The following is a 13,032-nucleotide window of genomic DNA, read 5'->3' on the forward strand; positions in this document are numbered from 1 at the left end:
CGTATGAGAATGGAACTGTATACAAGGTTGCCTAAATCCCCGCTGCTGCAGTCCCTGGAACTCCACCTAGTGTCTCTTTTTCTAGGCCTTTCTCAGCCTGGAGAGTTTCCTGATTAACTGTTTGCCATTCTCAAGGTTTTTCTCTGACCACCACCAAACACTTCTCAATCTACTAATTTTTCTAAATAAATTCTTTTATGTTTCTAATTCTGCATGCATCTCTAGTCACTAAGTCCCAGAAAGATCCTGTAGCAAACTGTCAATCAATAATAAATTACCATTTCTGAAATTCATGAAACTTTTTCTTAGTTTTATTGAATAATTTTTAGTAAATTGATAGCCTTCTGCAACCACTGTCACAATTCAGTTTTAGAACATTTCTAACACCCAGAAAAACCTTGTGAGAATTTGCAGTCCAAGAAACCAAAAAAAAAAAAAAAAAAAAAAAAAAGAAAAGAAAGAAAGAAACCAAACAAACAAACAAAAAGACAATTTGCAGTCAATCCTCACTTTTTACCTTCAGTTTCAGACAACTACTGATCTGCTTTCTGTTTCTAAAAATTTTCCTTTCCTGTTCATTTCATATAAATGAAATCATATACTATATAGTTTTTCATGATTGTTTTCTTTCACTTAGCATAATGTTTTCAAAGTTCACCCATGTTGTAGCACGTATCAGTACTTCATTGCTTTTTATGGCTGAATAATAGTGTTGTATATAGATAAACTACATTTTGTTTATTCATTCATCAGTTGATGAACATTTGGGTTGTCTCCAGTTTTTGGCTATTATGAATGATGTTGCTATGAACATTTCTATACAAGTGTTTGCATGAATATATGTTTTCATTTCTCTTGGGTAGATACTTCTTAGTAGAATCACTGGGTTGTATGGCAAATCTATTTAGCTTTTTAAGAAACTGCCAGACAGTTTCACAATGTGACTGTTCTATTATTTCATATTCTTACCAGCAACATATGAAGGTTTTCCCACAACCCCTCCATCACTAGGTATTGTCTGACTTTTTGTTTTAGCTTAGTGGGTGTGTTAATGCTATCTTATTATGGTTTTAACTTGCACTTCCCTCATGACTAATGATGTTGCACATTTTTTTCAAGTGATTATTAGCCATTTATATATCCTCTTTGGTGAAATGTCTATTCAAATGTTTACTTCATTTTAAAATTAGAGTATTAGTCTTCTTATTTACTAAGTTATGAGTTCTTTGTATATTTTGGATATGAGCCCTTTATCACATATATGAGTTATAAATATTTTCTTTTGGTCTACATCTTTTCAATTTATTATGGATGACTTTTAAACACAAAAGTTTTAATTTTGATAAAATCCAATGAGCTATTTTTGTGAACTGTGCTTTTGATGTCATATTTAAGAACTCTGCCTAGCCCAAGGTCATAAAGACTTTTTCCTGTGTTTTCTTTTTTAATATGAAACTCTTTTTTTTTTTTTTTTTGAGACAGAGTCTTGCTCTGTCACCCAGGCTGGAGTGCAGTGACACGACCTCGGCTCACTGCAAGCTCCGCCTCCTGGGTTCACGCTATTCTCCTGCCTCAGCCTCCGGAGTAGCTGGAACTACAGGTGCCTGCCACCACACCTGGCTAATTATTTGTATTTTTAGTAGAGACAGGGTTTCACTGCGTAGCTAGGATGGTCTCGATCTCCTGACCTCGTGATCCGCACGCCTCGGCCTCCCAAAGTGCTAGGATTACAGGCGTGAGCCACCCCACCTGGCCTTTTTTTTCTTTTTGAGATGGAGTCTTGCTGGGGCAGGAGAATGGCGTGAACCCGGGAGGCAGAGGTCGCAGTGAGCCGAGATCGCGCCACTGCACTCCAGCCTGGGTGACACAGTGAGACTCCATCTCAAAAAAACAAAACAAAACAAAACAAAACAAAACAAAACAAAACCCTAAAAACCAAAACAGAACTGAAGGGAAAAATAGTGATTCAAGAATAGCTGGAGATTTCAATACACACTTTCAAAAATGGTTAGAAACCAGAGAGAAGATTAATAGGAAATAGAGGACTTGTACAATACTATAAACCAATTATACTTAACAGATATACACACACTCTGCCCAACAGCAGCAGAACACACATTCTTCTCAAGTGTACATGGAACATTTTCCAGGACGGGCTGTATGTTAGGCCACAACACAAACACTAATACATTTAAAAAGAATGAAATACAAAATATATTTTCTGACCACAATAGAATGAAACTAGACATCAATAACAGAAGCAAAACTGGAAAACTCACAAATATGTAGAAATTAAACCACACACTTTTAAACAATAGGTCAAAGAAGGAATACAAGGTGAATCTGGAAAATACCTTAAGATTTATGAAAATAAAAACACAGCATACCAAGACATATGAGATGCAGCAAAACAGTGCTGAGAGAAATTAATAGCTGTCAACACATTCATTAAAAAGTGGAATAGGCCAGGTGCGGTGGCTCAAGCCTGTAATCTCAGCACTTTGGGAGGCCAAGGTGGGCAGATCACTTGAGGTCAGGAGTTTGAGACCAGCCTGGCCAACATGGTGAAACCCTCATGTCTACCAAAAATACAAAAGTTAGCCAGGATTGGTGGTGCACACCTGTAACCCCAGCAACTCAAGTGGCTGAGGCACAAGAATCGCTTGAACCTGGTAAGTGGAGAGGTTTCAGTAAGTCGAGATCGCGCTACTACACTCCAGCCTGGGCAATGAAAAAAAAAAAAAAAGAAAAAAAAAGGCCGGGTGCTGTGGCTCACACCTGTAATCCTAGCACTTTGGGAGACCAAGGCAAGTGGATCATGAGGTCAGGAGTTTGAGACCAGCCTGGCCAAGATGGCAAAACCCCGTCTCTACTAAAAATTACAAAAATTAGCCAGGCACAGTGGTGGGCACCTGTAATCCCAGCTACTCAGGAGATTGAGGCAGGAAAATCACTTGAACTTGGGAGGCGGAGGTTGCAGTGAGCCGAGATCATGTCACTGCACTCTAGACTGGGTGACAGAGCAAGACTCTGTCTCAAAAAGAAAAAAAAAAAAAGTAGAATAGTTTTCAACCTAACTGTACACATTAGAGAACTAGAAGAAGAAGAGCAAACTAAAGATTTGTGCAGAGATAAGTGCAATATAGAATAGAAACACAATAGAGAAATCAATGAAACCAAATTTGTTTTTCAAAGAGTAACTGCATTGACAACCTGTAGCTAAATTAAGAAAAAAAGAAATACTCAAATAACCAAAATCAGAACATTACAACCAAAGCCACAGAAATAAATAGGATAAGAGAATACTATGAACGACTGTACACTAACAAACTGGATAACCTAGAATAAATGGATAAATTCCTAGAAAAATACAATTTATCAAGACTGAATCATAAAGTAAAAGAAAATCTGAACAGACCTATAGTTAGAATGAGATTGAATCAGTAATCAAAAATCTGTCAACAAAGAAAAGCCCAGGATGAGATGGCTTCACTGATGAATTCTACAAAATATTTAAAGAAGAATGAAGGCTGGGCACAGTGACTCATGCCTGTAATCCCAGATCTTTAGGAGGCCGAGGCAAGAGGCTTGCTTGAGTCCAGGAGTTCAAGACCATCCTGGGCAATGTAGTGAGACCTGGTCTCTGAAGAGAAAAAAAAAAAAAAAAAGTTAAGAATGAACACCAAACTCTCAAACCTCCTCAAACTCCTCCAAAATGTGAAGAGGAAGGAACACTTCCAAATTCATTTTAAGAGGCTAACATTACCCTGATACTAAAATCAGACAAAGACACTACAAGAAAAGAACACCACAGACCAATATCCCTGGTGAATATTGATTGATTTAAAAAAATCCTCAAAATACTGCTAGCAAATAGAATTCATTAAAAGGGTTATACACCATGACTAAGTGGGATTTATTTCTGGAATTCAAGGATGGTTCAACAAATGACAATCAACCAATGTAAGGTACCACATTAACAGAATGAGGGAAATAACCCATTCAGATTTTTTTTTTTTTTAATTTTAGAGACAGGGTCTCACATTGTCACCTAGAGTGGAGTGCAGGGGCACAATCATAGCTCACTGCAGCCTTGACATCCTGGACTCAAGGAATCCTCCTACCTCAGCCTCCCAAGTAGCTAGGACTACAGGTGCACATCACCATGCCTGGATAATGTTTTATTTTATTTTTGTAGAGGCAGGCTCTTGCTATTTTTACTTGGATGGTTTTGAACTCCTGGCCAAAAGTGATCCTCCTGTCTTGGCCTCTCAAAGCACTGGATTTACAGGCATGAGCTACTGTGCCCAACCCCCATTCAGATTTAATACAATTTATCAATAAGGTTGAATTCATGTCTGCCATTTTGCTATTTGTTCTCTATATGCCACTTGTCTTTTTTGTTCCTCTGTTCTTCCTTTACTGTTTTTTATGTTTAATAGATATTTTTTATATCCCATTTTAATTTCTGTGTTAATTTTTTAAATTAATTTTTAAGTTATTTTCTAAGTGGCCACTCTAAGAATTACAATATGCATCTTGATTTATCAAAATCTATTTCAGATTAATTACTTTAGTTAAATATAGGAACTTTGCTCCAATATTGTTCCACTTACACTTTCTTCTTTGTTTTACTATTGTTATACACATTACATCTATATATGTTACAAAGCCATTTATTGTTTTGTAATTATTAGTTCATATAATATTCTGTTTCAAAGTTCTTAGAAAATATATCAGTACAGTCCTTTATATTTACTCATATGTTTAATATTTCCTGTGTTGTGCATTTCTTTGTATAATTTGAGTTACCATCTGGTGTTATTTCCTATTAGCCTAAAGAACTCCCTTGAATAATTTTTTTTATGCAGGTCTGCTGGGCCCCTCTCAGCCGTCCAGGCCTTATGTCGACTCATTTACACACAGCTCTGCTTTGCTTTGACCTTGTCAAAACACTGCTTCATTTAAATTTCACCTAAACTCTACTCTTCCCCTACAATCCTATAATAATTCCATCTTTTCCTCTGTCTACTCAGATCCTCCACAGTTCCCCTGGTAAGTGGTCTCTGTCATTGCCATGAGTCAATCAACTTGTTTATAAGTTTGTCTCTGAAAGCTTACTGGGCTACAATATTTATTTAGTACCGGTTTTCTCCATGGGACTAAAAACTCCAGGACTGGGCTGGGTGTGGTGGCTCACGTCTATAATCCCAGCGCTTTGGGAGGCTGAGGCAGGTGGATCACCTGAAGACCAGCATGGCCAACATGGTGAAACCCCGTCTCTACTAAACATACAAAAAATTAGCTGGGCATTGTGGCAGGTTCCTGTAATCCTAGCTACTTGGGAGGCTGAGGCAGGAGAATCGCTTGAACCCAGTAGGAGGAGGTTGCAGTGAGCTGAGATTGTACCATTGTACTCCAGCCTGGGGCAACAAGAGCGCAGCTCCATCTCAAAAAAAAAAAAAAAAAAAAAGAGTAGTATGAGAAGAGGGTAGAGAGGCAGGCAATGGAAGAGTTATAAATATCTACAGATGCCCAGGAGCTTCCATTTTGCCTACCAAACTATTTTGAACTGAGAATAATAAAAGATTTCTGAGTTAGAAATCAGATGGCTGGCTGAAAAGAGGAGAGGATAGTGATGGCAATGACAAATTCGATTTTTATAATAATTCAGGAGAGAGATGAGGTACTAAAGTAAGATGTTTGCAAGGGAAATGAAGCAATGGGGGATGTTATTAGGGGTAAACTAAGGCAACAGCAAGAGTGGAAAATCAGAACTATTAATGAGGGCTGTCAAGGTCTTTGCTGGAAAAACATTGCCACATGTCAAACCCAAAGAGCCTGGGGATAAAGAACGCTAAATGCAGTTTAGTAGCTGAGGGGGTTGAAAATAGGATGAGAGCCTAGAAGAGAGTATAGAAGGGGAGAACTGGGGCCATTGGATGTGTGTGTATATCCTAGAACTTTCCTTTCAGGTGATTCCCAGGTGCACTGCTGGAGCAGGGATGATAACTCTTGGGGTAAGTGAGCATGAACAACTGTTGTCTGTTTGCAATACTCTAATCAACAGGCGGGCAGAGATTTTCAGTAAAATGTTAAAAGAAGGAATGATTCCCTAGAGATACATTCTAAAAAGAAGTGGGCTGAATTCTCTGTGGGCATGGGATGGCATAAATGACTTCCAAGATGAAAGCTAATGTTTCTGTAAAAAATATTGCTGAAGAAATGGACCATGGTGGTTGCTTCTAAGGAGGAAAGTAGGAGGCTGAGGAAAGGAAGAGAGGAATACTTTTCTCAGTGTAAGCTTTTGTACATGTTGAATTTTGAATAAAGTAAATGTAATGTTTGTGCAAAATAAAAGTTTTCTAAAAGAAAGCTGAGGAAACACACGGAAGAAAAACATGTCTTACCTCTATATATTTCCAAGTGACACAGAAAGAAAACTTTCTGTATATTTCCAATTGAGACAGAAAGAAAATTAAAAAAAGTGAGCCAGAAAAAAAACTTGTGGAGTGGCTGGTGGTGACAGTCTTATAGAGAATATACTAGTTTGCCCCCCTGCTGTCCTTCTTCTTTGAATTACTCATTTCTAGGTATTGCTATGTTATATGCTCCATACATTTTAATAAACTTCTGTTTGTTTTTTTCACAGGGGCCCCAGCCAAGAAGTTAGAAAGGTAAGAGGAAAAAGATTTTTTTCTTTCCCTAGAACTGAAAGACTCACTGTTCATTTTCAAGAAAACTACTGTTTATCACTTTCTTTTTTTTTTTTTTTTTGAGACAGAGTCTCGCTCTGTCGCCCAGGCTGGAGTGCAGTGGCGTGATTTCCGCTCACTGCAAGCTTTGTCGCCTCCTGGGTTCATGCCATTCTCCTGCCTCAGCCTCCCGAGTAGCTGAGACTTCAGGCACCCACCACCACGCCCAGCTGATTTTTTGTATTTTTAGTAGAGACGGGGTTTGCACTGTGTTAACCAGGATGGTCTTGATCTCCTAACCTCGTGATCCGCCTGTCTTGGCCTCCCAAAGTGCTGGGATTACAGGCATGAGCCACCGCACCTGCCGGTTCAGCTTTGAAGTTAAACAATGATTCAAATGCTTTTCCTTGAGAAACTATCTTATCTCAGTTATGCTTCAGGATTTTGTTTTGTTTTGTTTTGTTTTTGAGATGGAGTTTCATCTTGTTGCCCAGGTTGCAGTGCAATGCCATGATCTCGGCTCACCACAACCTCTGCCTCCTGGGTTCAAGCGATTCTCTTGCCTCAGCCTCCCAAGTAGCTGGGATTACAGGCATGTGCCACCAAGCCCGGCTAATTCTGTATTTTCAGTAGAGACAGGGTTTCACCACACTGGCCAGGCTGGTTTCAAACCTCTGACGTCAGGTGATCCGCCCACCTCAGCCTCCCAAAGTGCTGGGATTATAGGCCTGAGTCACCACGCCTGGCCAAAAAAAAAAAAAAAAAAAAAAAAAAAGGCCTCAGGATTTAAGAGTTTATACTTTATGAGTATTTCCCATTTTGTCACAAAAAAAATTTTTTTAAAAGTGCACTCAAAGACCGAGATTTAATAAAATTAAGAATTCTTACTGCATCATCAAGGATATTCTTAAGTAAAACTGACTTTAAAAAAATGTGAGTGTATTGTTCCAGGATAAACTATGAGATTCAAAGAAGTTGGTCAATACATTATTTCAGCATCACTTGTGTTTCTTGTCAAGATTTATGTAAAAGAAGATCTTCAAGAATTAGTTGGTGCTGACATTGGATGGATATAAGCAAAGTAACAAGTCCAGCTACATGAATAATTGTGTCCATTTTAAAGGAATTATAATTCTGCAGATGAGATATGAACTCAGTTTTTATGTTTGCAACTAAATTCCTTCTTTTTTATGAGACAGAGTCTTGCTCTGTTGTCCAGGCTGAAGTGCCGTGGCACCATCTCAGCTCACTGTAACCTCTGCCTCCCAGGTTCAAGTGATTCTCCAGCCTCAGCCTCCCGAATAGCTGGGATTACAGGCATGCACCACCAGGCCCAGCTAATTGTTCTGTATTTTTAGTAGAGACAGGGTTTCACCATGTTGGCCAGGTTGGTCTCAAACTCCTGATCTCAAGTTATCCGCCTGCCTTGGCCTCCCAAAATACAGGGATTACAGGCATGAGCCACCTCACCCGGCCTGCAACTAAATGTGTAATTTGGTGAGTTACTGCATCTTTGATAAGTAGCACTCCTATGATTTCTTTTACTGATTATCATCTAGCAGGCATTCGTTAGTCTTTTAGCTATTGCATGTCCTTCTCCAACGAATGAAATATAATAAGTTCATGTGTAAGATGCTTCAGTAGGTTTTTTTATTTCTACTTTGAAAATGGTAATACAAAAGTTTTGGCTTTTATAAAGCATATCATGTCTATGTTGAAAATATTCAATTCCCTTTCTTTTAAATTCTGACTGGTCTGAAAACGATGTGTCAACTTGATTGGCACTACAATAGTATTTGAAAATGTTCTATTGAATGAGATAAAATAAGGCAAGTGATTAACATCTCTAATGCCAAGGGAAAGAAAGAAGCTTTTGTCATACTTTCCTTTGTTATTTATAGTTTCAACCAGATTTCTCCCTTTCCCTGACTCAGCGAATTCTGATACTGATGTCAGCATCATCTTTTTCAGGATCTTCACATATGGGAACGTTAGAAAGCCAATCTTCTAGTCTCCCCTTTTTAAGCCAATGGAAGAGCCTAAAATTTAAAAACTACACATAAAACAAAATTTAATTTTAAGATAAAATATTAAATTCCTTTTTTTTTTTTTTTTGGAGACAGAGTCTCGCTCTGTCACCCAGGCTGGAGTATAGTGGTGTGATCTTGGCTCACTGCAACCTTCGCCTCCTAGGTTCAAGCAATTCTCCTGCCTCAGCCTCCCAAGTAGTTGGGACTACAGATGCGCCACCATGCCCAGCTGAATTTTTTGTATATATATATATTTTTTTGAGACGGAGTCTTGTTCTGTCACTCAGGCTGGAGTGCAGTGGTGGTATCTCAGCTCACTACAACCTCTGCCTCCCAGGTTCAAGCAATTCTCCTGCCTCAGCCTCCCGAGTAGCTGGGATTACAGGTGCGCACCACCATGCCCGGCTAATTTCTGTATTTTTTTAGTAGAGACATGGGTTGGCCAGGCTGGTCTTGAACTCCTGACCTTGTGATCCGCACACTGTGGCCTCCCAAAGTTCTGGGATTACAGGCGTGAGCCACCGTGCACATCTGAATATTTTGTATTTTTAGTAGAGATGAGGTTTCACCATGTTGCCGGGTTGGTCTGGAACTCCTGAGCTCAGGCAATCCGCCCGCCTTGGCCTCCCAAAGTGCTAGAATTATAGGCATAAACCACCGTGTCCGGAAGACAAAATATTAAATTCTAGGCCGGGCGTGGTGGCTCACGCCTGTAATCCCAGCACTTTGGGTGGTTGAGGTGGGCAGATCATGAGGTCAGAAGATCGAGGCCATCCTGGCCAACATGGTGAAACCCCACCACTACTAAAAATACATAAAATTAGCCGGGCATGGTGGCACGCACCTGTAATCTCAGCTACTCGGGAGGCTGAGGCAGGAGAATTTGCTTGAACCTGGGAGGTAGAGGTTGCAGTGAGCCGAGATCACACCACTGCACTCCACCCTGGGCAATAGAGCGAGACACCATCTCAAAAAAAAAAAAAAAAAAATTAAATTCTAAAAGAGTATCCCTTTCCGGCTGGGCGCAGTGGCCCGCGCCTGTAATCCCAGCACTTTGGGAGGCTGAGGTGGGCGGATCACCTGAGGTCAGAAGTTCGAGACCAGCCTTGTCAGAATGGTGAAACTCCGTCTCTACTAAAAATACAAAAATTAGCCAGGCGTGGTGGCGGGCGCCTGTAATCCCAGCTACTTGGGAGGCTGAGGCAGGAGAATTGCTTGAACCCAGGAGGAGGAGGCTGCAGTGAACCCAGATCGTGCCACTGCACTCCAGTCTGGGTGATAGTGCGAGACTCTCAAAAAAAAAAAAAAAAAAAAAAAAAAATTAAATAATGAGTGTCCCTTTTAGATAAAGTTCAAATATTTTAAAATGTTCTCAATATGTTAAAAAATATTCTTGTGAGACAAGCCAACAAACTGAACTTTTTTCTTATGTTTCCGTATAGATATTAGAACAACTTCAGGATTTCAAAAAAAACTCATTTATTAGGTGACAAGGAGGTTACAGAGATTAGAGCAGGTATAACTGAAGATAGCTTGTAAGTGTAGCTGTAGCTGGTGGGCTGGTTGAGGTTCTGGACTTCGCAGTGCAAAATAATTTAAAGTCCAAAGTAAAAGCAAGCAAAAGAGTTTATTGCAAAGCGAAAGTACACCCTGACAGCTGATCAGAGAGGGCTGCTCAAAGGTGAGACAGCATGCACTGACACTGGTGAAACTCCCTTTGTAGGAGTCTCACAGGATCATTCATGAAGAGGGGAGAACAGGTGTTGCTATTAAGCATGTTCTCTAGTTTTCTGGGGCCATGTGCGCTGTGGTTGTATATGCTAGTATATACATTGCACGTCTTATTAGTATCTTAAATCTTCACCCAGGGCTTTTTTTTTTTTTTTTTTCCTACTATTACAATGAGTATAATTCAGCCCAAGGATACTGATGGGTTTCTGCACTTGTGAGAATTTGGGGATTTTCCCTTTTGCTCTTCTACCTCTTTGCTGCAAAATTTTCTAACCAGGAGCCTGGGATGTGGTTTGTACACTATGGGCTGGTTTGTTCTATTTATTTAGCAAGTTTGTTCCCCTTGAAGGGAGGCTATGACCACCTATCTAACCTACCTCCTAGAAACACACTAGGAGTATTGAGGGCAAACTGCATTAATCTCTGAAAACGCACATATTTATGCCCTAAACCTACTACCTTAGAAAATTCTAGAAAACACAAGGATACTCCAGCATACATTTTACCAGCTAGTCAATCATCATCTAGCCTCTTGAAAACTCTGTACACTTCCAACAGAATGAGGGTGAAAACGGCAAATAACATGTAAGAAACGTTATCAATATTGACTTTGTGAATTCCCTAGAAGCGTATCAGGGACCCTGAGGTCACCAGACCACATTTCGAGAGCCACTGTACCAGATTCTGTTCTAGGTAAAAGCTGGAGCAATCGGCATGAATAAAACACTCTCTCTATGGGGAGCTGTTTACGTAGTGGCAACTGCGACCTGTTCTAAAGTGGAACAGAACCGAGCGCTGTGAGAGGGTGGGACGTGGAGACCTGTCCTTGCCCGCCGGGACAGGGGAGTGGGCTCCAGGAAGGTAACCTTTCAACTGCGACCTGCTGAGGAGGAGTCGGCAAGGGTGGCCGCCAACTACTTCTTTTTCCCGTCCACCCCCCAAATACCAGGAGGAGAGGGGCGGACGGGAAGCGACAGTGGCCGCCAGTCCCTGGCACGCGACGGGCTCTGAACCTGGCACGCCGAATCCTCAGAACAGCTCCGCTATCACGCAACTCCTCTGGTATGAGTCGCCAGGGCCGGAGCCGCGCGCGGCGCCGGGGACCCGCGTGAAATCGCCTGTGGGAAGTGGGCTGGTGGTGCGCGGTCCGGGGACAGTGAGAGGCGGTGGACCGGGCGGGGACGTCCCGAAAAAGGCGCGCTCAGGTAGACGCAACTCTTGACGCGGTCTCGGGCTACGCGCAGGCGGCTAGTGGGAAAGGGAGACCCTGGGAGACAATGCCTAACAGGGCGAGGCCCCTGGCGGCTTCCTCAGGAGAACTCACAGTTCTGGGGGATCCCGGAGCCACTACCCCGCTGCGAGAAAGGAGGTCCACTTCCGCGCGCAATCTCGGGCGAGTGGCCTTTTCCACCCCCGCGGTCTCTTGCGCACTCTGGTGGCCTCTGGCGAGAACGACACTGAACTGGTTCACGCGGGACGCCAATAAAGATTTCTTATTCAAAAAACAGGAAGTGCCTACGGAGGCCGGGCAGGCAGCGGCGGCTGGGCATGAAGCCGGGCGGCTACCGGATCGCGGGCGGCGGCGGCGATGAGCGACATAGTGGAGAAGACGTTGACGGCGCTGCCGGGACTCTTTCTGCAGAACCAGCCAGGTGGTGGGCCCGCGGCCGCCAAGGCGTCCTTCTCCTCGAGGCTAGGCAGCCTCGTCCGCGGCATCACCGCCCTCACCTCCAAGCACGTAGGTGCCCGCTGGCCCGGGAGCTCAGGGACATCGGAGTGAGGCCCCCGCGCCAGGAGGCCCTGGCCGGGCGGCGAGACTCCAAGGCCTCCGGGGTTAGCCCTCCGGCGGGGCTCAGGGGCTGCTGTGTCGGTTCGTCCTTTCGTCTGCCTGGAAGCTTCACTTTCCTGCTGGGACTGACAGCAAGGGAGGCCGAGTTTCCACAGTTGGTTCTGACACTGACTCTTTCGTCTGGGGCATATCTCTGTAACCTCTGACCCTCCTTGTGTTTTCTCAACGTTGGCGTGGAAAAGTACTGATACATAATTCATAGTGTTTTTGAGGATTGGGTGAGATGTCAAGCGTGTGAAAATACCCAGTGCGATGGAGGTGTCAGACATTGTTTACCTTCCACAAAGTTTTTTTCCCTATTCAGTTTCCTTCTCTCCCCCCATCCCTTCAACTGAACAACAGTTCAGATGTCGCATACCTGAACAGATCCTGTGAGCCTCATGTTGAATATCTTTGAGGAGCTTGAGGTTCTTGGGTTAGAACAACGTGTTGGGCAAAGAAAAAGCATAGTTCTCTTAAAATGTAAAATTTGCTAAGTTTGTGCCTCAAATGGGCTTTGAAAATGAGCAGTTATAAAAATTCTTAAGCTTTTAAAAATTTTTAATTTTTAGTGACAGAGTCTCGCTTTGTCGCCCAGGCTGGAGTGCAATGGTGCGATCTCGGCTTGCTGGAGCCTTAAGATTTTACAATTTTTTAATTTTTTTTTTTTTTTTTTTTGAGATGAGGTCTCGCTCTGTTGCCCAGGCTGGAGTGCAGTGGCACCATCTTGGCTCACTGCAAGCTCCGC

At 42.2% G+C, this 13,032-nt stretch overlaps 1 protein-coding gene across 1 annotated transcript in view; it reads left to right on the forward strand.

The window, feature by feature from the left end:
- Positions 1 to 11,956: 11,956 nt before the first annotated feature.
- The window catches only part of AP4E1 (adaptor related protein complex 4 subunit epsilon 1), an 88,526-nt gene continuing 87,450 nt past the window's right edge, over positions 11,957 to 13,032 (forward strand). Inside the window, exon 1 of the mRNA XM_003900931.4 lies at positions 11,957 to 12,194. Coding sequence (XP_003900980.2) covers positions 12,045 to 12,194 — 150 coding nt within the window. The 5' untranslated portion in view covers positions 11,957 to 12,044. The remainder of the gene's footprint in view (positions 12,195 to 13,032) is intronic.

This window comes from Papio anubis, unplaced genomic scaffold (genome assembly GCF_008728515.1).
Source record: "Papio anubis isolate 15944 unplaced genomic scaffold, Panubis1.0 scaffold106, whole genome shotgun sequence".
Lineage (NCBI taxonomy): Eukaryota > Metazoa > Chordata > Mammalia > Primates > Cercopithecidae > Papio > Papio anubis.